Source organism: Pleurodeles waltl, chromosome 8 (genome assembly GCF_031143425.1).
Source record: "Pleurodeles waltl isolate 20211129_DDA chromosome 8, aPleWal1.hap1.20221129, whole genome shotgun sequence".
In the NCBI taxonomy this organism is placed as follows: Eukaryota; Metazoa; Chordata; class Amphibia; order Caudata; family Salamandridae; genus Pleurodeles; species Pleurodeles waltl.
Genome location: NC_090447.1, coordinates 457,389,795 through 457,417,231, shown reverse-complemented (window position 1 = coordinate 457,417,231; position 27,437 = coordinate 457,389,795). Strand labels below are relative to the sequence as shown.

Sequence of the window (27,437 nt, the reverse complement as noted above, 5' to 3'; positions counted from 1 at the left end):
CCTTGTCATTGCTTGTCTTTGGCATCCCAATCTGGGAAGCTGCCTTTCTGGATCCGTTTTGTGTAATAAAATAGTTTTGGGCAGATTATTATGTTATCACGTGTTTATAAATAAATGAGTAAACAGTGTTAGCAAGGCCTGGTTTACTTCTAAAGACATGCTTTTGATCAGCACTTCACAGGTTTTTTGCTTGTCGTAGATTCCATAGCAGCTGTGCTACACCACAGCAATGACCCTTGTATGTATGTTTGTTTACAGAGCTTTTATTAGTTCTCTCGTTATTGTACAGCGCCCTGACTGGGTCTACGCTATCTGAAACAAATTTCAGTTAAATAAATACAACTTTTTGTTTAAACATAAGATAAAAATTACCCACGAGACCATGGCCCAGTCCTGCTTTTTAATCAATAGGTACAAAGTTTAAAAACAACATTTTAATTCCCACAATGCAACCCTGGTCAGCTTAAAAAAGCAAAGAATGGCTTAAGGTGTCACCCGTATGTAAACAATTCAGCAGATATAAAGTGTAGAAGACTGCGGCCAGCAGAGGGGTGTCCTTCGCCTCCAAAGGCCGCTGGGAAGAGGGAGGGGTGGCGGCAAACCGGGCCGCTGGGAAGACGGAGGGGGAGGCGGCAATCGGCCGACCACCTCTAGCAGCGCCACCGACGGGTGGGCCTAAGCCGCGGAAGCTGCATTCGCAGCAGCCGTCGTCGTCGATCCAGGGATGGAGGAGAGGCGGTACTACTGCCGCGCTCTCGCCCCAGGGCGCAGAGGACAGCCGTAGAGGAGGCTGCCAATGCTCGCAACGTCTGCTCGGCGGGCGGCAGCACCCGCACCCTGCTGCACGGAGGACGCGCCGGTGCCGGCTCTGCCTCGGCGCACCGGAGCTGGATGGCCGCAAGAAAGGTGAGTGGAGTCCGGCGGGAGAGAGGACCCTGGTGGCACATCTGTGGGATTTGCCCTCGGTGTCTCGTCAGGCACATTCTCCCCCCGCCGCCCCGTTTCCAGCAGCGTGCGGGAGCTGGTTAATCTTATGCACGGAAGGGGTGGGAGGACGGAGGGGCGAGACCCCGCCGAGAAGAGGCCTAAGTGCTGTTGCCTGCAGTGGGTTGCTCGCCCCATCCCCACGTACTGCAGAAAATCGAGCATTTTTTTTTATCTGGGGTTGCCACTTGTGATGTTTTTTCCCCCGAGCCAGTCTGTACTTTCCTGCCTAGTTTTACCATTGATTGCTCCGCTGCTTTGTGTTCTAATCTAGCACAATACAGTCTATTGGAACGTAAGAGCTCAGTTTAACAAAATTAAAGATAGACACTTAAATTGCGTTTTTGTGGCTATAAAGCTGTTATGCCCCTGATACGTTGCTTTTCTGGTATTCACTTGTTATCCCTTCAACAGACGATTGCATCTTAAAAACGCAAGTTCTGAAAACCTCAGGGCCATTCTGCTACCCCATCATATTTCGCATACCTGTCTGTCAACTCTCCCTCATTTGGCAGGTGTCACTTTTTTTCCTCTTTTGCTCATTTTTCGGACAAACAAAATGCCTCCATAGAGTTGAAGTCGCCCTCTTTCCAAACCTTTACCGCACACAGAAAACCTGATTATCCATTCACCTTAGTGGTGCCACCCTTATCGCCTCACTTCACCCCATTAGAGTCAACAAGTAAGCCACTTCTCTACTACTCACATAAGACCACAAATGCAGTTCAGCTTTCAGACCACTAGGCCCCGTTCTAGCGGGTGGGCCAGGCCTACCCAGACACGACCTTTGGCCCTCCCAGGCCACAGAGAAAGCAACTGTTAAGTGCTTCCTCCATGTCTGCAAATGTGATTTATTTTTTTCACTTTTTCTTAATTATCAGTCGGGGGCCAACGAGAAATCTCTAGAATAAATTTTATAGTACATTGTAAATAGCTGTTCTACTTTTCTACTGTCTGAGACAAAACTCTGGGCATACCCCTAAAAAGAAAACAGCCCTGTGTTGACCTTAGCTCATGTCTGAGGCAAGCTGCAGTGGGGAGTTGTGTGTTGGGGAAGAGGAAATAGGGGTTTACCTTTCAATGATGCAGCAGGTGCAGTGGCACCAGAGCCCAGATTGTAGGCTACCTCCAGAATTGTCGAAAATTGGGCACACATTGGCCCACCCAAACGCACCTTTGGCCCATCCAGATATAAATTCCTGGAACTGGGCCTGCAGACCACAGTTATCTTTTCTCAATAAAAGTACAATTGTTTTACTATAGGTATGCGTTAGGGTCCAGACATGTTACTACACATCTCCTATTGTTAAGCACTGCTTCCAGTCTGTGACAGTTTAAAATTGCAACTGCCATCTTGGTGTTTTCTGTCGCCCTATATTACAAATTATGTTGGTTTAAAAACTTGGCCGAATTACTTCAGGCTTAAGCAGGTGTGTTGCTAGAATGTCCTGCACATCTTATCATTAGTATGGCTGGATATCTCTGCTGTTGTTAATGCTATAATGGCCACTCCGCACCAAATCACAGACAGCACTATTTTTAAGCCAACCTGGTAAACCACCCATAACATGGATATAGTGGTTTAGATTAGTCAAGAATCATCTAATTGCAATAGATGCAAATGGTTACAGTCCTGCACACAGGTTTGCTTTATTATTTGATAGTCTTGGTCCCATAGCCTAACAGATTTTTGACGGTCTACCATCTGTAACCGTACCGCAAGTGCAGTCTGGAGTTGGCTAATGGAATGTTTATATAGAGGCTCTTGCCAGACTGTGTAAACAATTCTCAGGTGAGCCTAACATTATGCTCGAATATCACAATTTCTTCAAGCGTAAACAGACAGAGGAGAATGCAGAGGAGTACGTGTCAGCTCTCAGGGTGTTGGCTGCAACTTGCAAGTTTGGTCCCACCCTTGACACCTACATTCGGGACCAGTTCGTATTTAACTGTTCTTCAAGAAAAGTTTAGGAGAAGCTTTTAAGGTGCAGGAATCCAACATTGGGAGAAGTTGTGGATGTCGCCAGGAGCATTAAGAGATCGCAGATTTTTTTTGTAATATACTTCACCCTGAATCTGTGGTCAATACTTCTTGTCCAGTGACGATCACATCGAGTCATTGTGTGCTATCAACACAAAGGGGAAGAGGTTCAAGAATCCTGGCAAAAAAGCTTTTGACTCATGTTACAGATGCGGTTCCAAAAGTAATTTCAGCAATTTTGCTGGTTGTCCTGCTTTCTGCAAGAAGTGTCTATTGTGCGAAAATTGAGTCATTTTCAAATTTTGTGTAAGAGTGTGAAACACTCAGTGAAAATTGGGAATGTTGATGTAGTTTTGTGTGTTCATTCATTAAACAATGTGATTCTCACTCTAGATTGTGCCAGTCAAACCGCACTCGTCAAAGGCCCTGTGTGCGAAGCACTCATTGATAATGTGCCGCTATCAGTTCTGGCTGATTCCATTTCATCCAACATTATTCTGAGGGACACCAGATTCCATGAGCATTGGGACACTAAATATATGTTGTTTCCCACTGATATCAATCCCAAGGCATGCAGGAAGAAAGACATTGAAATACTAGGATATTTCATTTGCATAGTCTCTTGTCTAGGTAGGGAGACACCTGCAAAAATGTGTTGCTGTCAAAGGGAGGAATATTATAGGGTGGCACGACCTGGCCAAGTTTGGTTTATACCTCCTCCCTGATTCTGGCCATCCTGTAGAGGTTGGTGATGTCCCAGGATAGTTTGTTGGTGTTGTGCAAGAAACTGTTGACAACATGTTAGCTGATTGTTCACCTGTTTGCAGAAAAATGGTTTAGAAAGTCAAAGGATTTGAATATCAGATCAAGTTAGTACCTGATGCACAACCAGTAGCCTATAAAGTATGGCCAGTGCCTCTAAGTGTAAGGGATGTCCTAAAGAAAACACTTTAAGAATTGTATTCTCAATGGAATCGTACAATCCATGGACTCTTCTCAGCGGACAACTCCCATAGTCATAGCACGCAAAAAATCTGGGGAGATCAGATTATGTGCCAACTTGCTTTCGGTCAACAAAAACATTGGTGGATTGTCACCCACTTTCAAAGATCCATAATCGGTTAGCCAGCATGGGTGAGGCAACGTGGTTTTCCAGGAATGACCTAAGGTCTGCATATCATCAGGTCGCTCTAACTACTGAGTCACAGGGTAACTAACTTTGTGACCCCTTATGGCATGTACAAATATCTCAGATTGCATTTTGGTTTGGCATCTACCGCCAGCATTTTTCAGAAGCTAATGGACAATTTGTTTAGAGGCATTGCTGGCATGCAGTTGTACCAGGGTGACATTTTAGTTTTTGCTGAAGATTTGGAAGAACGTAACAGGATTCTGAGGAAGGTTTTGCCTATTTTGATGCAAAGAGGTGTGACAATCAGACTTGAGAAGTGCTAATTTGCTAGTAATGAACTAGAATACCTGGGTCATACTGTATCATGCAATGGTATCAAACCAATAATATCTCTCATCAAGGTAATTGAGGTTGCTAGTGAACCAGTGGACAAATATGCTTTACAATAGTTCCTGGGACTGGTTGAGTACTGTTCTTGCTGTATCCCAGGTTATGCCCAATCTGTCAAACCTATGAGGGTTTTACTGAGGAAAGGGCAAACGTTTGTTTGGTCAGAAGAGCTGACAAAAGCTTGTGAGAATGTCAAAGAACATGTTATTACTGCTTCAGCATTAAGTACTTTTTGTGAAAATCGATTTTCAGTCCTCATTGTGGATGCAAGCACTAGTGGTCTGGGAGCTGTGTTGAGTCAAAAAGTTGCAGGCAGTGAAGAGTACAATTTCTTTTGCTTCCAGGACACTAAGTGCCTGATTTAGAGTTTGATGGAGGGGGGTTACTCTGTCACAAATGTGACAGATATCCCATACTCCGTATTACTATTCCATTACATCCTGTGGAACCTGCGATATGGCGGACAGGATGTCTGTCACAATTGTGATGGAGCAACCTCTCCATTAAACTCTAAATCGTGCTCCAAGACTTTACGAGTGTCAGTAGACCACCGTAGAGCGGGAGGCTGTAGAGTGCGTATGGGCCAGCCATAAGTTTAGGACATACATATGGGGCATGAAAGTTAGAACTAATCATGGACCACAACCTACTAGTACAAATGTTTATTAGTTATAGTCACAAGAAACCACTCTGGTGAGCCTGGCAGACATGTTTCTAATTGCAGGAATACAACTTCATTATCAAGCCTATTCCAGTTGGAAACCTTTTTCATGCATACTGCTTGTCGTGCATGGCAATAGATAATGATGGCATCTTACTGGATGATGTGAAGTGTGTGTCACTGGTAGATACGGTGACTGACTTTCAGTGGGTTATGAATGATCAAGATTGGACAAATGCTTATGCTGAAGATTGTAATTTGGGAATGGTCATTGAGTACATTGTACATGGTTTGCCAGGGGGAAGATGTCTAAATGGAGACTTGAAAACTTTTTTCTCAGGTCGTCGATGGTCGTCTGTGGTTAATGGAATTGTAATCAGAGGAGATCATTTTGTTCTGCGCAGTGCCATAATATCTGTTGCACATTTAGGTAACTTGGGGACCACCAAGACTTGAATGAAGATCAAACCCTGCTAGTGGCCTGCCTTGGACAGTCAGGTAAAGACCATGGTTGACAGGTGTCGAGAGTGCTTGCTGTCTGACAAGCACTGGAAAGCATGCAGACACCCCTACACAGGGATGTGGAATTCCTATCGCCCGGGACATCTTGTTTGGGGTCAAGGGCTACAAGTTTTTATGTTTACTTTGTCCTTGGGACAAGTAGGCCCAACCCCCTGCAGCACAAACCCTTTGGCTGCCTGATTACAGAGAGTGGAACTCTCTGCAGTTGAGTTAATGTGTTTCCAAAAGATAATGCTGTTCGAACTTGTATTTATGGTTCATTATTTGAAAGTCTTCATTATTAGGGTGAGTGCTGTAAATAAATGTTTTAAGGTCACACTTCACTACTGACGTTGGTTCCAGTACAAAAAAAAAAAAACGTGTATACACATGTTTGAAAAGTTTAGGCTATGAGGCTAAGTATAATGCTCCCAGAATGCTCTCTGATTATATGCAAATGAAGTGTCATTTAGTAAAATGTGTTGATGCATGCTAGTATTTCCCAAAAATATTTCTAATGGAAAATCAGTGTAACCATTTTCAACACGATTATGGGAAGCATGAAAATAAACAAACACTGACAAAGCCAACTGATCTGACATATTTTTATAAGTCTTTTAGTTTCATCAATGCGTGTCTTGTTTTGACATGGCTTTTGTAACACTTTATTGTTGTGGGAGCTACCAGGCCCTCAACATTGTAACAAACACTGGCAAACCCCCCCAAAAAAGTTTTTGAACTCTCTAAAAGCACACCAGCGGCATAACAAAGGCCCCGCAGCCGCCCTCCAGGGGGCCCCTTCAGCACAGCACCTGCCCTGAGTGAGTCTGGAGAGGGGGTTCCTCCATGTTCTTTACAAAGGGGCACCCTCCAGTTTAGTTACGTCACTGATTGCCACTGTAGTTCCTGACACTGAACAAAACTACTTTGTGTGGCAATATGCTCCTTGTGGAAGAGCAGAATGCGATCACTCACAGTAAAGCCGGCCGAAAGAGAGAGAAATAGAAGTTTAATAAAAACAAAATGTCTTTGTTAACACCAGACCTAATTAGGGACCAAGACCCACATGTAGGTAGCTTTTTGCATGTCGCAAACAGCGACTTTCGCTGTTTGCGACATGCAAAAAGCACACTGCGATGCACAAACCCAGTTTTGCGATTCGGTAACCTGGTTACCGAATCGCAAAACGGGTTTGCAACTCGCAATTAGTAAGGGGTGTTCCCTTCCTAATTGCGACTCGCAGTGCAATGTAGGATTGTTTTGTGACCGCGAACGCGGGTGCAAACCAATCGCAGTTTGCACCCATTTCAAATGGGTGCTAACACTTTCGCAAAAGGGAAGGGATCCACATGGGACCCCTTCCCCATTGTGAATGTCACTGTAAACATTTTTTCAGAGCAGGCAGTGGTCCTGTGGACCACTGCCTGCTCTGAAAAAATGAAACGAAAACGTTTCATTTTTCATTTTTGTTATGCATCTCGTTTTCCTTTAAGGAAAACGGGCTGCATTACAAAAAAAAAAACTGCTTTATTGAAAAGCAGTCACAGACATGGTGGTCTGCTGTCTCCAGCAGGCCACCATCCCTGTGAGGGCCGCCATTCGCGAGGGGGTCGCAAATTGCGACCCACCTCATGATTATTCATGAGGTGGGCATTTGCGAAGCCCTTGCGAATCACAGATGGTGTCAGGGACATCATCCTACATTCGGATTTGCGACTCGCAATTTGCAGGTCGCAAATCTGAACCTACCTACATGTGGCCCCAAATTCTTAAAGAAAGTCACAAAAGTGCACCCATGGTATATGTTGTACCCTATAAAATATTTGTGAACTGTATTTTAGCATGGGTAAATACGATGTGTAGATTTGCTCATGTAAAAATCTATTGAGCATTTGCAAGTTCATTTTCCCTCCAGCCACTTTCTTCCCAACCCTGGAAGAAGTTCTAATTCTGCCATTGTCAGGAGTAAATGTCCAACCTTTCTTATTATGGGAAAATATTAGAGAGAAGCTGGAAAAAATCTTTAAAACATGCAGGTTAGTAGGTTTGCAGACTCAAAGGCATTCCAGCCCTAGAACTATTGCTTACTGCTTCCTCCAGCCCCAGTATGCAGATCTGCAGAAAGGTGGCAAAATAAGGAAATTGTTACAGTAGGGATTGAAACTGCAAGTATTTAAGCCCTACTATGGTAGTAGCCCTGGCATAATCAGAGAGGCTATTATCGGAGCACTTACATAATGAGATGCTGCCATAATTTGTCGCCACACTACATGGCACCAAAGGGACAAGTAGATCTTTTTACAGGACAAGTAGATTTGAGAAGCAACCTGTCCACTGGACAAGTAGATATTTTAATAAATTCCACACCCCTGCCTACACTCCACACATTTTCTAGAAGAAAGCGGGTTAACATTTTTCAGGACCTTATTTTACATTACCAAGTAGCATGAGGTACTCCATGCTGCTAATTGACTATTTCTCTGAGTGGATTTATCAGTCATTCGTAGAATCTCCTGACAGGGAGTCAGTAATCAAATTCCTTAAACATATTTCGTTTTGGAAGGCTCTCCTAAAGTACTTGTTACGGAAAACCCCACAGACTTTGTACCTGACCTGATGAAACCATATGTGCCTAGCATGGATATTAAACAACTAAAAGTAGGCATGTATTCGCCTACTTCTACTGGATTGGTTGGGCGTGGCAACAAAATCATTAAGGAGGGAATACAGAGCACTTTAGCTTCAGATTTAGATGTGAGCATGTTTGTTTCTCAGAAGGTATGGCGTTATAATACATCCCCACATTGCACAACAGGTGTAACCCAGTCTTCATGCCTGAGGGAGAGAGGTGCACACCTCGTTCTTCCCCAAATGGTTGAATGAAAAAGGTCATAGAAGTGTGAGTGGTGGACCGTCAATAGATTAAATAATCTCTAAGGTGTTGGCAGAGCAATCTTGCATGAAGCAACATTTTGTCAAAAAATACAGTCAAACGGAGTGTGGTACCTTAAAAATAGGAGATGGGGTTATGATTAAGAATCCTATCAAAACTAGGAAGGATGAGTCCAAGTTATCTGCGCCTGTACAAGTGGTCAGTGTTAATAAAGGTGCTGCACTCATACAAAAGGCAGTTAGTGAAGCTTACTTCAAAACAGGTGAGCATCATGCACGAGAAGAAAGGGGCTGAGCATAGTACTGATTGGGCACAGTGATTACAAACCCCGTGTGATCAGACAACATCGGGTACCTGTGCAGTAAGTGACCATGTGCATATTGGCAAAAATTTGGTTTCCATTGTAACTGAGAACATGGGTTCAGTGGAGTCTTGCATGAGTTCCGAAAAGGGTTGACGACTTTGAACTCTCGTAATTATCTATGCAATTTCAATTCATTATGTATGTCTTCTTTCTAGGTTCTATGGTTACATTTCTTTGATCACTTTATGTTCATATGTATACTTTTCTGCTTTCCTTTTAAAGGGGGGAAGGTGATGTGTTGACTGTATTATACAGGTGTTTCGATGCGCACTCTTATGTTTTAATTGATGTCTGCACGCTCAATGTATGTTAGCATTCGTGTTGCGAACTGACAGTGGAGGTTCCTTGACAGCAGGCAGATTGCTGTTGTGATCCAGACTGGCAGGACACAAGCCACGTCGTGGGCTTTTATCTTGTTTGAAATAAACCATTGTGAATTTACCTGCCTGTTTTGAGCCTTCATTCTGATTGTACCGTCGCACCACAATCCTGTTGCTTTGCCCACTAAATAAGTGACTAAGTCCCACCTCAGGATGGTGAGTGCATGAGCAGAAGTGCACAGCAAGGCTGTTGAAGAGGCAAGGTCTCTGTTATAATCTATTGATAAGGAAACATTGCTTTCTCTTTTGGATCTTCAAATCACCTCTTGAAAGAAAAACTGGGTCCCTTTAAATCCAAAGAAAACAAACTACAAAGAATCCAGTCAACCAAAACTGTTGTTGCTTTCTAAATTCATTAAGCAACACCATGAAAACAGCACTCAAGCCAGGTAGGGTCTCAATTTTTCAAAATGATTACCCAAGAATTTCCAGACGGTTCTTCCCCAGCGGTATAGCGGTGGCCACCAGCAAACTTGTAATATCTGGAGGCTAACCGTGGCTTAACCCCAGGCCCACTGGTTCCATCCATATATTCAATGTGGCCTAAAAGGAAACCAAGCTGATTTTAAAAACACAACGTGATTTGTTCAGGAATCCCAAGTAACATTTGATTCTTGAATAGAGTATTATTTCTTTAAAAACTTTTTCAAGCATTTAACAGTAAGCTTTTTTATTTTTTTGAGAGGGGGGAAAAAAGGAAACCTGCATGAGGTTATCCCGATTATATTAAGGCGTAAAGGTACTGGAAAAGTAGGTGGGATGACATTGTTAACGCGTCCGTCTATGTTAATCTATACACATCAGGACTCGTTTTAGGCCAATGAATCTTTGGACCCAGTGGTGAGACACCGCAGGACGAGATAACTGATCAGAACACCAATCAATATGGCAATAACATTGTCAATATTTAACACCAAAATATATCTCGCTTTAGGCATTAATAAACATGCGGCGCAATCATGATCTTTAGTCATGATTAACCACACCTTAATGAAGTTTTTATGAGTTTTATTCCCTATTGATTACAATCTAGTAGCAAAGGCATCAATCTCAAAGTCAAGAAGCATATAAGCACAATTACAAGATGACAGCCACAGTAAGCTTTCAATAGAGCAGAAATCAGAAGCATAGATAATCAGATGAGTATAACCAGATCACAATACATTGAATGTTCTAAGATACAAGTTCAGCATAGCATCATGTCAGTCACGTCAGTTTGTCAGTCCAAATGAATACCTCGTCTAACCTCTAATTAGCATTAGCATGTTGGGCGTCATGCAAAACAATTTTGAACACCAATTTGGAAACATCTAACTAAGGTCTCTAATCAAAAACCTACAGCAGTTGGTACCTAGAAAGAAAAGGCAAATAAAGAATTTTTCATTAGCAACATATAATTACCCTCCTCTGATTAGGTCAGCATTCAGGATTAGTCTTCGTCTTCAGGACATCAGTTAGATCGCTCTCAGTCTATCTAAGTTTAAAAGACAAAGACACTCTTCTCATAAGGAGAAAAGTGTCGGGGCAGTCTAATGGGCAAAGATGGTTTTCTCTAAGTCTCAGGTCACCAAATAGAGTGACAGAGTTTCGAGATGCAATCAATATCATTCCCTACCTAATGACCGTTTGTCTCCTGTGTCATGGGTTTTTATCCCTTTTTCGTGATTCATTCCCCCAAAATTCTATTGGTCAGCCAATACACCCCACCATTGTTAACCTATCAAATTATACATTAAGTAATGCATTTTGTCATTTTCGATAAAACATTATGTTCTAATTGGTCATCATAATTGACATATTTCGTAGGTGGCATATCCGGGGTTACTTCATCTCCTTGGCACTCGTCAGGTCAAAAGTTCTCTTCTCCTCGCTCCATCGTCCTTGGAAGTGTCCAATAATGTTTCGAAGCACATAATTTTATACTAAAAGCTGCTAGCATACGGATGGGAATATCTGGTACTGTTGCGAACTCATTGAAGAAAAGAACAATTGCTGGGTCATGGTCTTTTACAAATCAGCACACTGAAGAGACAGAAGAATACGCTTTAATATGAGAACTACACAGCTTTGCTTGGCTCATGCTAACTTAAGATATACGAGTTCTAATGAATGCAGTTTTATACGTTTTAATGTACACAGTTTTAGCAATTTATGAATGATTATTTCTTATAGTTGACATTAGTTTACACACACATAAAATCCTTTATGTTAATATATTTCAATGAATATTTTATTTGATGTAGTATTGTTAATCATAAGCATTTCACGTCTATAATATGTATTATAAAGCTACGCTCTCTCAGTCCCTCCTCTGATGACGCTCGTCATCACAAATTCTTTAGTCTTAATTTTTCACCTTGCGCATAATACGTATTTCAACATCTTTTCCTTTATGTGAACTTTCCCATATTTCATTGAACATTTTCTCTCTTTCACTTTCTTCATTTCTCTTGGTTCTTTTAGTCCAATTTCTTTTCACTTTGTCATTAATTTTGCATATTCCCCAAAATCCCAATAAACAGAACAATTAATAATCCCATCCTAATTTTTGCTAGTACCCCATTCCAAATGTTGGTAAACCAGCTTCCCACTCGGGAAATTCCTTTCCCAAATTTCTCCCAAACACCAGTTTCTTTTAGATCCTTCAAATCTGTACTATCTCTAGTCAGGTTAGTAAGCATGTTTCTAATTTTCTTACTGTTATCCGGTATGTATGAGCAGCAATGACGTTCATTAAGCATTTTGCACACACCTCCACTCTTTGCTAAAAGAATGTCTAAAGCAAGCCGGTTTTGAAGAGTCATAGCTCTTTCTGCAGCAAGTTCAGTATCCATCAGGAGTATGGCTCCTGTAAAATTTGTCAGCATGTTGTCCACAATAGTAGACAACTTTTTAATTTTCATAGAATTTAGGATAACCCCTACTGAAGGGTTTATAGCTCCAAATATGTCACCAATGACAGCCGCCACTGATTCTCGTTTTTGTCTGGAATGTTGTAATTCTGACGTTTTAGGTAGTTGTTTTAAGTCATCAATCTGGTAAATCTTTGGGAATACTATTCCCAAATAACATGTCCCAAACCATCCCCTAGGGAGACGGTAATATGCATTTAACCCACAGATGTAGTAGATTCCAGGAATCGCTGGGTCTTGTCCATTTAACATAAAGGTCCATTTGCTCTGAAACAGAAACACATGCCTACATTCACTCGTTCCCACAAACAAATTATCTTGATCAGATTTTGGTCTATATATACAGAGTCTACCTACGTGTAATGCATCTATAGCTAACTTGCCTTGTGTTTTAATTGCAGTATAAGCGTAATCATTTGCATAAGTGCGTTTTTCTAAACCTTTTTCAAATTTTTCTTTTAATGCTTTGCGTCTATCATCTGTATGATCTAAAAAGCTTTTCTCCACAGGAGACAGTAAGCATGTTAAATTGTTGCGATGTGCATAAGCAGTTCCAAAGGTTAGTGTTGGCTCAAAGAATCCTCTAACTAATTTTATATCATGCTGTTTAGCTAGCTTATTTAAGAATTCAATAACAGGCACAAAAGAAAACACAACATCTAAATTTGAATAAAAATATTGCACATGCTCTTGATCATAAAATCTTGTTAGTAGCAAGCTACAGCTGATCCCATACGTAAGAGGGAGGCTATGATAAGTAACTCCCTCCTGCACAGATGAAGGAATTTTAGTACATACATAAGTCTTTCGCATCCATAGTTTCCACATACTCATTTAGTAAGCGATAGAAAACAGTAGTAGAAAGTTCCCCTTTTGTATTAGTTCCCTCATGCAGATGTCTTGCGTCTTGCTCAAATTTCTCCCATGGTGATAGTTTATTAGTTGTAGTAGTAGTCTCAGGTTTTAAAGTTGCATTAATGGTTTCACTCTCTCTCCATGGCATTCCCACAATCACTCCCACAATCATTATTGCACATACAACACATATCATAAGTCCTAACCAACCACACACTTTACTTCCTTTGTTACTATAAGCCATGTTTGTATAGAATCAGAATAGCAGATCAACAATCAACTCTGAGCAGCAAACTCTTTCTGCGTAATTTACAGCGTCTTCAGTCACTCCAGGACCCTTTTCGTCAATTCAGGTTAGCAGCTTGTCGTAATCAGGTTTCTATAAGTCAAATCCAGGTTTAATGTCACTTTCCAGTAGTTTTTTTTTTTTTTTTCTTTTCTTAAGATTTTTTATTATTATTTTTCAGCTTTCACAATTTCATTCTTTATCTCAGCTTTCTTGTTGTATATTCTTCAGGTACCGTAGTACTGGCCTGGTATTTCTCGATCAAAACAGAACGCTAAGAATTCTTGTTGCCATTCAGAGGTTGTAGCATATGCCCATTCAGGACCGGTATATCTTCTGTTTGCTATTCTTTTTATTTTTAATTTTCGTTCTCCTTGCTGTTCTCCTTCACTCAGATCGTCTGCTCGTGAGGTATCGCTTTCCTCTATTATTGTTTCGTTTGCTATTTCTCTTATTCTAAAGTGTGATTTGTCTGGCCAATGGTCCCCTATGTTCGTCTTACTGCGGCGTTTCCCTTCAGTACTTTGGACAGCACCCTCCTCTGGTGATATGGTGTTTTCTCCTGATAGGCTTGGGATTTGTTCGGGAGGTTCTGATTCAAATTTACCACTTCTCCGTCTCTTTCTCCTTCTTGTTCGACACTGTATTCAGACTCTGAATTGTAATCGTCTGCTTCTGGGAGAACCTCTTCTTGTCTTTGTTCTCCTGCTGCCTCCACTGAGATTGGCACTCTGTCACCTCTCTCGAACTCACTGATAGTTTGAGGGACACGGCTGTTCTCAGCGGGCTCTCCTGCAGTCTCAGATCTTTCTTGACTGATCTCTGACTCTGAGACTTCTTCTCTTGAAGTTGCTGTACCGGAATTTTCAAGTTCCTCTTCAACAGGACACGTTACCCTTTTTGTATGGCTGACATGTATCCAGTTGGGAACCCTGGCACACTTTACAGCAGTAGTTGTTGTTAGTATTACTTGATATGGCCCTTTCCATCGCGGCTCAAGACACGATTTCCTCACATGTTTCTTGACAACCACCCAATCTCTAGCTTGCAGAGAGTGTCCTGGTTCGCCGATTGGTGGTAACGTGTTAGCTTCCACCTGGTGAGAGAGCGAATCACGTGAGCCAAACTTTTGCAGTAATCCAACACCATATCATCTGTAATATTCACTAGTGCGTTTGCAGGTTCTGCTGGTAACCTCATTGCTCTGCCCATGAGGATTTCATGTGGGGACAATCCTGTTTTCTTATCTGGCGTGTTTCTCATAGACATCAGCACTAGAGGTAATGCATCTGGCCACTTCAGGTTTGTTGCTGCACACATTTTTGCTATTCTTGATTTCAGAGTACCATTCATCTGCTCGACTAGTTCTGAGGCTTCAGGGCGATAGCTACAATGCAGCTTTTGTTCAATGTTGAGTGCGGCACACAGAAGTTTAATCACCTCATTGTCGAAGTGTCTTCCCCTATCTGATTCTATAGAAACCGGAAACCCGAACCTGGGTATTTAATTCTCTGAGTAGTAGTTTTGCAACCATAAGACTGTCATTCCTACGTGTGGGATATGCCTCAATCCAATGACTAAAAACACACACAATCACCAACACGTACCTCAAACCTCCGCAAACAGGCATTTCAATGAAATCCATTTGTATCTTATTAAATGGACCACCTGCTCTCCCAATGTGGCTCAAAGTTACCACGGTTCCTTTTCCAGCGTTCATCTGTTGACAAATGACGCACCTGTGACAAGTAATTTCTGCGGCATGTCTGAATTTTGGATTGAACCAATCGATCTTAAAGGATCTGATCATTGCATCTCTTCCTAAATGTGCCTGCCCATGGTACAGTTGGGCAAATTGTGACAGAAGACTGTTTGGCAAAACCAGTTTTCTCTCTTCTGACACCCAAATATCATCTGCTCTTTGTACACACTGCATTTTCTGCCAGGAACGTTTTTCTTCTCTACCAACGTGGCTTTGTAATGTTTTTAATTCGTCTAAGGTATCAACCACTTGTAATGCTAGGCTTAAGGTTGTGTCATTCTCAGGTTGTGGTAACAGTTCCCACTGCTCTTTAAAAGATATACAGTTTAATGCACAAAATCTGGCAACTTGGTCTGCATAACCATTCCCCATTGACACAAAATCTTGTGATCTGGTGTGAGCACTGCACTTCACCACGGCAATTTCAAGAGGCAACTGAATCGCATGTAACAAATCTCTTATTTGTTCTCCATTTTTCACTGGTGAACCAGAGGATGTCATAAACCCTCTCTGTAACCAGAGTTGACCAAAATCGTGTACAATTCCAAATCCGTATCTGCTGTTTGTATAGATTGTTACTTTCAGATTTACAGCAGCATGGCAGGCTTTTGTGAGAACTATTAATTCTGCCACCTGTGCAGAAAACACTTTCTCGAGCCAGGAGGCTTATACTATGCCAGATATGGTACATACTGCATAACCAGCTCTCAAGGTTCCTGTCGAATCTCTTAAGCAGGACCCATCAACGAACATAATGCAATCGTTTTCCTTTAACTGGGTATCCTGTATATCTGAGCGAGGTTTGGTACTAAGCTCAGTCACCTCCAGACAATCATGCTCAAACTCTTCCCAATCTTTTATTTCTGTATTCTCATTGGGAAGTAGATTTGCCGGGTTCAGCACAGTGCACCTTTTCAACGTAACATTGGGTGACCCCAGAATAATCGTCTCATATTTGGTAAGTCGTGCATTTGTCATATGTTGTGTCTTAGTTCGTGTCAGCAGAATTTCAACAGAATGTGGAACCAAAACTGTCAAAGGGTATCCCATGACTATGCCCTCACATTGTGAAAGGCTTTGACCAACTGCTGCGACTGCTCGCAAACAACCTGGTAAGGCTGCTGCGACAGGGTCCAAAGTAGCTGAAAAATATGCTACAGGGCGATTTGCATCTCCATGGACCTGTGTTAAAACAGACAAAGAACAAGCATCACGTTCATGACAGAACAACAGAAATGGTTTCTCATAATCAGGCATTCCTAATGCTGGAGCCCTGCACATGCACTCTTTCAGCTCTAAAAATGACTCCAGCTCTTCTTTTGTTAATGTGATTGTGTATGGTTCATCCTTAACTTCTTTTCCTGTTAGTTTTATTAGTGGTTTTGAAATAATCGAGAAGTTGGGTATCCACTGGCGACAGTAGCCCACCATTCCCAAGAACATCCTGACATCTCTTTGTTGTTGGAGGATTCATTTGTAAAACAGCTGTTATTCTCTCTTTTGATATTCTTCAGGACCCTTTTTCAATCAGATGCCCCAAATACTTCACTTCTTTTTGACAGTACTGCAGCTTTTTAGGTGACACCTTATGTCCGTTTTTCCCTAAATGATTCAATAATGCAATGGTATCATATTTGCAGCTGTCTCTGGTTTTGGATGCAATCAACAAATCATCAATGTACTGTATAAGAGTAGAATTGTAAGGCAACATGAGAGGTTCCAGATCCTTCTTCAATATCTGATTGAAGATGGATGGTGACTCAGAAAACCCCTGAGGAATTCTGCACCAACTGTATACCTTATCCAGGAATTTGAAACTGAACAAAAACTGGCTGTCTTCGTGAAGTGGTATCGAGAAAAATGCTTGTGATAGGTCTACTACGGTAAACCATTCAGCATCACAAGGAACCTGGAACATTATTACCGCTGGGTTGGGAACCACAGGGCAGCATTTTATCACAATTTCATTTATTTTTCTCAAATCCTGCACAATTCGAACTTTCCCACAGGGTTTTCTCAAACCCGTAATAGGAGAGTTACATGGACTGCTCAGGACCTCTTTCAGAACTCCCTGTCTGAGAAAATCCGCAATTATCTGTCACTTCAATAAGGACATCCTGAGTCATGTGATATTGTGGTACTTGTGGGAACACTGCATCCTGCTTTATCTGCACTTTGACTGGACCTGCTCCCTTGATTAATCCAACTTCCATTCCAGTCAAATCCCATGCTTTCTCTGTTACCGATCCTTGCAGGTCAGCAGGTAGATCGATCAGGGTAAACACTGGGAATAAAGTAATTAGAGGGTAATCTTCATTCATCTCTCCTCCTTCTTCTATGAGTTGACCCTCATCTGCCTCATCATCACTGTTTGTCTGAACCTCTATTCCATCATTGGAACAGGTAATTGAACATTTGGTTTTGCACAATAAGTCTCTTCCTAATAAGGATACTGGACTTGAATCACATACAACAAATCCATGCAGGCCCTGGAAATTTCCGATTTCAACCTGCACTGGGTCAGTGATTGGATTAGTCAGGTACTGGTTAGCCACACCAACCACTCGTATGGTGCGCCCCGAGAGAGGTAATCTTGGTACCTCTGCACTGCGAACCGTAGAGCGTGTAGCTCCCGTATCAACTAAAAATGAGACCTTATAACCCATTACTTTTCCCTCCACATATGGGCCTCTCTGGTCTACCTCTAGGGATGCTGCGAGTCTGCACTCTTCACTGTCTGAGCTGTCATCTGACCAATCCTCATTCATATCATTTTCACCTCGTAATGGGAATTGTTGTACAGTGTTGTTTTGATTTGTTACCTGACCTGCTGAGGAAGCGTCACCTGTTGCTGTCCCATCGGAGCTAGGGGTAACTGCATTTGCTGTCTCGGCACCATAGGGATCTGCTGTTGTATTGGTTGTACTGGCACTGTTTGGAACCGCGGCATCTGCATTTGCTGCATGGGTTGCACCCCTGACATTTGCACCAAATTATTTTGATAGTTCTGATTCTGGTGTCTCATTCTTGGACCTCGTGAATTTTGTAGTGTACCGGCATTAATACTCTGCTGAACCGTACCATCCTGCATTATATTCGGACAATCCCGTTTCCAATGTCCCACGCCCCCGCATGCATGACATGGTGACATCTTTTTCACTCCTTGACCATCATTTTGAATGACAACATTATTCATGTCCGAACCACGGTTCACAAACCCTCGACCTCTACCTCTCGGCTGTGCCTGAAACACACCATTCAATTGCGGTTGTTGCTGTATCATTTGCTGAACACCATTTCCCTGTATTCCAGCCTGTGCAGCCCTTATCTGCATCACCATCACTTTCTCCATTCAACTTTTTCTGCTTCAACTCAATTTCGTCACTACAGTATTTCGCATACTGTAATACTTCATCAATCGGTTTAGCTTGCCAACAAATCAAATGATTTTTAATCATTTGGCTGACCTCCGGTCTCAGCCCTTCGACGAATCTGAACACAAGATGGTTCATGTCCTTCGGTTCAATTGTTTCAGTACCACTGTAATGTTTGAATGCTTTCAACAACCTTTCATAATACGCATGTATTGACTCTTTAACCTCTTGAGAGGTCCGATCGATTTTCTGCCAATCAGTCACCTTCGGCAACACCTTTTGTTTCAAAAACTCAATTACTTTATGATAATATTTCATCACCTCTTCAGAAGGTGCTCCAGTCACTTTATCCCTTGCCGGTTCCTTTGTGGGCCAATCTACCCCTCTCTTGCACTCAAGCCACAAGTCTGGCGGAACAATAATCTCAAACAATGTATTTAAATCTTCCCAGAGACATTTTGCAAGCTTCACGAATCTATCTGTCTGTTGATACCACTCGATCGGTTTTTCCCTTAACCTAGGATAGTCATTCCTAAAAGACAAAATGTCTCCCCTGGACCAAGGCACATGCACCAAAACACCACCAGCTGTTTCTCTCATAGGTAGGATTTTTACCGTATCTAAATTAGGTGTGACTGTTGTTTCATTAGATCTCAAACTATCTCTTTTCCCCTTATCTCTTTTCTTCATCCATCGGCCTTCCCATTTCTCTAGTGCTCCCCAAATTTGTGCGCTTTGCAGCAACTCTTTCAAATGTGTCTTCATGCCTGCGGATCTCATGTGTTCGAAATCTTTCGTGTCAAAATCTAACCTATAACTTCGTTTCAAATGTTTCGTGTTTCCAATGTCAATATTGTATTTGTCTGCCAAATTCGTTAATTTCTGGTGTACTTTGCCTACCTCTTTGGTAATTTTAGGGCATAAGTATCTTAATTCTGCCTCAGTGTAAGACTCCAACCTATTTACTCCCATTGTTCCATCCACCAATTCAGCAGCTTCTGCTCCTAGTCGTACTAGATTTAGGTATTCATCTTGTTTTTCTTTTTCAGGTTCGATTGTAATCGCTGTAGTCTTTTGTGATGTGCAAGTTTTCTCTAACCACTCATTTAACTGTTGTACTGTAAAACCCTGCAGTGAAATGTTCCCTGCATGTATCATTGGAGTGTGAGGTATTTGTACTCATAGTTTGGGGAGTCAGGACTCCCAACCCTGCTTGTCGCATTGCCTCAAGAGGTGCCCCTATTGGACTGAGGTCCATTAAGGGTCTTGATTGTTCGCAAACCTGTTCTCCCTGGGCCATTATTTGTGGAGTTCTAATAGGCCCTCCTCTTATCATTTCATGAGTCATAACTCCCTGTTCACACGTCCTTGTTTTCTCCTCTGCATATAACGGCACCGGGGACCAACCGTAATGGGTAGTGATATAGCGGCAGGTGTCTGGCCTGCTCCCAAGCTTCTTGGAGCTTCAACACCATAAGTCTGCTCTAATAATCCTGGTGCAGGTTCTTTCAAAGGGCCCGCTACTGGGTTGTACCCAGGTATCAGTTGTGGCGGTTGTGACACTAACTGTGGAGTTGACTCGATCTGTATTAACCTTGGCTTTGTATATATCGGGTCTGGCGGCACCACCAAGTTTGTAGTAGTCTCGAGTACTGGGACATCGGGATAAATTATTTTTATCTGTGGTGGAGGCTGTAACTGTATCGGCGAGTCTGGTGCAGTGGGTACACTGACACCATTCTGTATCAAAGCTGTATCGCTAGTCTGCACTGTATCAGTAACACCCTTCTCCTTCGTCTGGTTCCCAGGATCCAAGCTAGTACTTGGAGCACTGTCGTTCACCGCGTATGGTGGCGGACGATCATGTAACAATCTATCCATAAACGCCTCATCATCTGAATCATCCTCCTCTTCCCAGGATCTTTTATTCTCTTTGTGTTTGCCTAATTCTTTGTCAGTTTTGCAGGAAGCTTTCTTTCCCTGTGTCTCCTCTCCCTGGGTTATTCCCGGAAACAGCTTCAACCCATCCACTATTCCTCGTCTCCACATTTTGTTCTCATTATCCCATCTGGCCTCTGCATAGGATTTTTCTGCCCTTGTCAATCTTCTGTGAAATCTTTCTTGTCTATGTTTAAGAGCCATCAGGTCCCAAATTGCCAAAGCCTCATATTGTGCTGGTCGAGGAGGTGGTTTCTGCGTACTTAACATCCACCTCAGATTTTCTAACACCTTTTGATTGAACGTTCCATGTTCCGGAAACGCTAGACACCCCTCTTTCTCAGTTAATTTGCGCCATTGTTTTAGCCATAAACATGGTGCAACACCCTTTTCCTCCATAACCGTGTAAGCTGGTGTACCCTCAGGTGGTGTAGGTTCCCCATCAGTTGCAACAATATACACATCTCCTTTCAAAGCGCTTTTAAATGCCTTAACAAAATTCATTTTATTTGATATTTAATCAGAAAACGGCTTTGTTCCCAGGACACTCTTCACCTACCCTTTACTCAACCTATTGCCTCTCACGAACGGCAGCCAATCCGTGCGCGACCCCTCTCGGCATCTGACCTATCTCAGCGCGGCACCACTGACGTCACACTCACACACACTGCAGCTGACAAAGTCTTGCGGCTTGTCCACACCTCGCTAACTCCTTACAACTCATACAAACTAATGCAAATTATTGCTAGCACTTAAATGACAACACAAATCTGCCGGTTTACTACAGGAAAGGTAACACATTCGCTTCAGAACTTTACAGAGATTTCACTTGAAGCCTCGGCAGCTACTCTCTCCTTCTCAGTTCCCTCATACGCAAGCAGAATTCGACCTGCAAATCCTACTCTCGACTTGTCAATGACTCCTTCTAGTGCACTTTAGAACTTGTCAAATCTCCATCGAAGGTTACACACATGCATCATAACTCGAAACTCGACTTGTCAACCACGCCCGATTGACCTACTAAACCGCACAGATTACGACATAAACCATTTTAACATCATACTCCGGAGTCTTAGACCTCAATAGGTCCGTATACAACAACCAACCACGTGGATAATTTTGAGCAACAAGCGCTGCATTCACATGAAGTACGCCGACTTCCCTACTCTCATACTGTGGAGTACGCCTACTCCTTCTAAACAACACTTAATTTGGCCTAATCACACTCAAATATTCACAATCGCCTGCAAAGTGCATAAGATTTAATAAGCGCAAAAGACCCTAACCACACATACTATGGCGCCGAGAACATTCCCAACTCATTTAGGCAGGCTCCGAGATCCCGGAAAAGCCCATGGCGAATCTAGCAACTCATCATCTTTCCAAACTGCATTATCACAAGAAAACAAATTAAGCAATGAAACTCCGTCCTAGGGCCCCCAAGGGCCAAACCGTACTCTGCTACCAGAACTGTTAACGCGTCCGTCTATGTTAATCTATACACATCCGGACTCGTTTTAGGCCAATGAATCTTTGGACCCAGTGGTGAGACACCGTAGGACGAGATAACTGATCAGAACACCAATCAATATGGCAATAACATTGTCAATATTTATCACCAAAATATATCTCGCTTTAGGCATTAATAAACATGCGGCGCAATCATGACCTTTAGTCATGATTAACCACACCTTAATGAAGTTTTTATGAGTTTTATTCCCTATTGATTACAATCTAGTAGCAAAGGCATCAATCTCAAAGTCAAGAAGCATATAATCACAATTACAAGATGACAGCCACAGTAAGCTTTCAATAGAGCAGAAATCAGAAGCATAGATAATCAGATGAGTATAACCAGATCACAATACATTGAATGTTCTAAGATACAAGTTCAGCATAGCATCATGTCAGTCACGTCAGTTTGTCAGTCAAAATGAATACCTCGTCTAACCTCTAATTAGCATTAGCATGTTGGGCGTCATGCAAAACAATTTTGAACACCAATTTGGAAACATCTAACTAAGGTCTCTAATCAAAAACCTACAGCAGTTGGTACCTAGAAAGAAAAGGCAAATAAAGAATTTTTCATTAGCAACATATAATTACCCTCCTCTGATTAGGTCAGCATTCAGGATTAGTCTTCGTCTTCAGGACATCAGTTAGATCGCCATCAGTCTATCTAAGTTTAAAAGACAAAGACACTCTTCTCATAAGGAGAAAAGTGTCGGGGCAGTCTAATGGGCAAAGATGGTTTTCTCTAAGTCTCAGGTCACCAAATAGAGTGACAGAGTTTCGAGATGCAATCGATATCATTCCCTACCTAATGACCGTTTGTCTCCTGTGTCATGGGTTTTTATCCCTTTTTCGTGATTCATTCCCCCAAAATTCTATTGGTCAGCCAATACACCCCACCATTGTTAACCTATCAAATTATACATTAAGTAATGCATTTTGTCATTTTCGATAAAACATTATGTTCTAATTGGTCATCATAATTGACGTATTTCGTAGGTGGCATATCCGGGGTTACTTCATCTCCTTGGCACTCGTCAGGTCAAAAGTTCTCTTCTCCTCGCTCCATCGTCCTTGGAAGTGTCCAATAATGTTTCGAAGCACATAATTTTATACTAAAAGCTGCTAGCATACGGATGGGAATATCTGGTACTGTTGCGAACTTATTGAAGAAAAGAACAATTGCTGGGTCATGGTCTTTTACAAATCAGCACACTGAAGAGACAGAAGAATACGCTTTAATATGAGAACTACACAGCTTTGCTTGGCTCATGCTAACTTAAGATATACGAGTTCTAATGAATGCAGTTTTATACGTTTTAATGTACACAGTTTTAGCAATTTATGAATGATTATTTCTTATAGTTGACATTAGTTTACACACACATAAAATCCTTTATGTTAATTAATATATTTCAACGAATATTTTATTTGATGTAGTATTGTTAATCATAAGCATTTCACGTCTATAATATGTATTATAAAGCTACGCTCTCTCAACATCATAATGGGGCTTTGGAAAAGCTGTCTTCCCAAAACATACAGAACCTTTTTAAGCCACATGGGCCGAAACGCCCAGAGTAACCTTGGACAATTGATACCCTGTTCAGACATTCCCTGCCAAGATACCGAGCCAGCACTGTCAGCTCGTGACAAATTATTTATCTCGAACAGGATCATAATGCTCGCCTGTCAGTGAGTTGGCCGTCACTAAATTTGTCATGTGGTTGTGTATTAAATCTGCTTTAATCGAAATTGTAAATATTTTGTGTAGTGTTTGCAACCCGTGACGAGGCACTGAAGTGCTTTTTCAGTGAGTAGCACAGGGCTACTCCAGACCTCAAGATAATAATGAGTAACTTAGTATGAATTTTTTTTTTTCCTTTTTCTTGTGTATTAGTTGAGTTGGATGATTGGGAATTCATAGTAATCGTAAAGGTTTTGAATGAGAGAGAGGATGGAGGGACGGAAATTATTATTATTTTTTTTTGTTTGTTTTTTTATAAGAGGGCAAAATTAAAATAATTTATACATACAGATATGGATTGGAGATTTGGCCTCTATATGGGTAAGTGGGCCACCTCCCTTGACACTGAGATCACTTTCTTACTTCCAGCTTGTTGGACCTGACATCTTTGGTGTAGGTTCCCCACCGTTTTACCCTTAATGCTTTTGGTGCCAGGCATTTTTCCCCCTCAGGGTCCAGGCCTTTTTTGGCTATTTGGGGCAGTTTGTGCTTAGGCCCTCATAACGTTTTGCCACTTAAGCTACCCACGCCAAATTTGTGTCCCTTTTTTTTTCTTTTTTCTTTTTTCTTTTTTCTTTCCAACCTCCTAGGTATTCTAGAGGTACCCAGAGTTTGTGGGTTACCCTGGAGGAGACCAAGAAATTATCCAAAATACAGTGAAAAGTGTGTTTTAAAAAAAGTGGGTGAAAAAAGGGCTGCAGAAGAAGGCTTGTGTTTTTTTTTTTCCCCCTGAAATAGCATCAACAAAAAGGTTGCGGTGCTAAAATCAGCAGCTTTGAGGAACAGGCAGACTTGAATCCGAAAACCACATTTTTCAACACAATTTTGGCATTTTACTGGGACATACCCCATTTTTACTTATTTTTGTAATTTTTTTTTTTTTTGTGTTCCTTTAGCCTTCTTCTAGTTTGTGACAGAAACGTATGTGAAACCAATGCTGGATTCCAGCCAGCTAAACATTTCTGAAAAGTAGACAACATTCTGAATTCAGAAAAGGGTCATTTGTGTAGATCCTACAAGGTTTTCCTACAGAAAACAGCTGAAATAAAAAAAACAAATATTGCAATTGAGGTGAAAAAAACAACCATATCCCTCCACGTTCTACTCTAACTTTCTTTCCTGCCATGTCAGATTTTCAAAAGCAATATACGGTTACATCTGCTGGACTCTTCTGGTTGCGGGGATATTTAGGGCTTGTAGGTTCATCAAGACCCCTAGGTACCCAGTGCCAATAAAGGAGCTTCACCTTGCAATGGCTTTTCATTGTATACAACAATTCATTTGATGAAATATAAAGAGTGGAAAAATAGGTATCAAGGAAACCTTTGTATTTCCAAAATGGGCACAAGATAAGGTGTTGAGAAATAGTGGTTATTTGCACATCTCTGAATTCCAGGGTCCCCATACTAGCATGTGAATTACATGGCATTTCTCAAATAGACTTCTTTTTTACAGTCTTACATACAGTCTTACATTTGGAAGGAAAAAATGTAGAGCAAGACAAAGGGCAATAACGCTTGTTCTTCTATTCTGTCTTCCCCCAAGTCTCCCAATAAAAAATGGTACCTCACTTGTGTGGGTAGGCCTAATGCCCACGACAGGAAACGCAACATGGACACATCACATTTTTACAATGAAATCTGATGTGTTTTTTGGAAAGTGCCTAGCTTTGGATTTTGGCCCCTAGCTCAGCCAGCACCTCGGGAAACCTAGCAAACCTGTGCATTTTTGAAAGCTATACACCTAGGGGAATCCAGGATGGGGTGACCTGAGGGGCTCTCACCAGGTTCTGTTACACAGAATCCTTTGCAAACCTCATAATTTGACAAAAAACACCTTTTCCTCACATTTTTGTGATAGAAAGTTCTGGAATCTGAGAGGAGCCATACATTTCCTTCCACCCAGCATTTCCCCCAAGTCTCCCAATAAAAATGGTACCTCAATTGTGTGGGTAGGCCTAGCGCCCGCGAAAGGAAATGGCCCAAAACACTATGTGGACACATCATAATTATCAAATAGAAAACTACCTGTTTTTGCGGATTGGTCCTGGGCTCAGCGGGGTGGCAGAAAATGTCTTTATAAGAAAATGCCTCCCAGGGGAGTGACCCTTACTAGAGGGGTCGCTCCCTTATATTGAAAAAACAAATAAACTCCCTGGTGTCTAGTGGGCATTTCTGCAGCCCGATCGCTTCACAATCGGGCTGCAGAAATGCTCAGAGAGACATCAAAGGAAAGTCCTTTCCTTTCCTTTGATGCCTCTGCCTGCCCCCAGCCCATGATCTTAAGAGAAATGCAAAGCATTTCTTTTCCGATCCGTACTAGAAGCTGAGCTTCCAGCGCGGTAGGAGCAGCGCCTGATGCGGTCAGCACGTGATTCGCGCTGAAGTCATCAAACGTCACAGGGGGCGGGGGTGGAAAGGGAAGCGATTTCCCCCTTCCATCCCTGCCCTTGGGAGGGGGGGGGGGAAACGCCCTCTGGGGGAGCGCTAGCGCTTCCCCAGAGGGCCTCTACCAGGACAAGACCACCTCGTCCTGGGCACCCGAGGGGGTTAAAAAAAAAAAAAACAAAGAAGAGAGAGCTGATGGCCTCAGGAATTAGATTTTTGTCACTTCCATCTGGTTACTTGAACTCTCACACCATGCTTAATATTTTTTTACTTGAGCCCTAGCAACTTCAAGTTTGACTATATTTGCCCATGATTTTGTATTCTGCTGCACCCTACCCCCGTGTTTCTGTGTTATATAATTACCTAACATGTTATGGTCAACTGATCAACTTCCATTTTCTCAACTATATAATTTTTAATAAAAAAAAAAAATTATAGTGACTCTTTTTGGTTTTCTCTGTAAGTAACATTAGTACCCCAACCTCGTTGGTGCAACTTGCTCTTTTTTTTTTTTGGTCTCGCCTACCAGACAGTGAAAGCTGTCTGGTTGTGAAAGATTGATTATGTACTTATGTTGAGCTTAGATCACGTCTGTTGCTTACCATTGGTTGGCTTAATTGTCACTCTCCTATGTTTATCATTTGATGGCTTGCCTTCCTCCTCTTTTGTTTGCCCCAGCCCTGGAACATAGCCTCTTTACCATCCTTTTGATTGGATGACGTATCCTTCAGTGCTCAAATTTAGGGAACTACTTTTTTCTTCCTTAACGCTATGAAAGTGCACATTGTTTCTGGTCTGCCCGTCATGTGCTGCTTATCACTGGTAATCCCCCTCCCCTCACCACAGTTGCCATGTTGCGTACTGCTTCCCTACTTGTTCCCTCCTTTTCCCCCCCCCCATTCCCTTGTGCTCTTCTACCTGTATGTTTCATATCTGTTTCTTCTACTTTCACTACGCTCACAGTTTGCTTCTTTTTATTAGTGCCCTTCTAGATGTGCAGCCTTTGTTTCTAAGAATCTATATTTCTGGCTTGGGCTCTAAACATCATAACTAAATCCAGCATCATCACAGGCATTTTAAAACCCCATCTCACACTGACAAGGACCCAGGTTCCTAGCGCCCTTTTTTTTGTGCCTTGGTTTAAAAAAATAAATAAAAACAAAAAAATTGTAAACGTCGACAGGTAAATAATGCGTTCGAGTGTTCATTTATCCGTTCAGGAGGTAGACACATTAAAAGCACTTTTCTCCCTATCTGTGTAGGCAATCCAACATAAGGTACAGGTTCTGGATTTTTATCGGTGTGTCTGACGTCAAGGACCACATTAAACTTGAACATCCGCTTTATGGCTGTACACTCATTCAGCACCGTCTCTGTT

The 27,437-nt window shown here is 42.0% G+C and overlaps 1 protein-coding gene across 1 annotated transcript in view; it reads left to right on the top strand.

Moving 5' to 3' along the window:
* The first annotated feature begins 445 nt into the window (after positions 1-445).
* The window catches only part of CHST10 (carbohydrate sulfotransferase 10), a 220,735-nt gene continuing 193,743 nt past the window's right edge, over positions 446-27,437 (top strand). Inside the window, exon 1 of the mRNA XM_069204396.1 lies at positions 446-906. Coding sequence (XP_069060497.1) covers positions 892-906 — 15 coding nt within the window. The 5' untranslated portion in view covers positions 446-891. The remainder of the gene's footprint in view (positions 907-27,437) is intronic.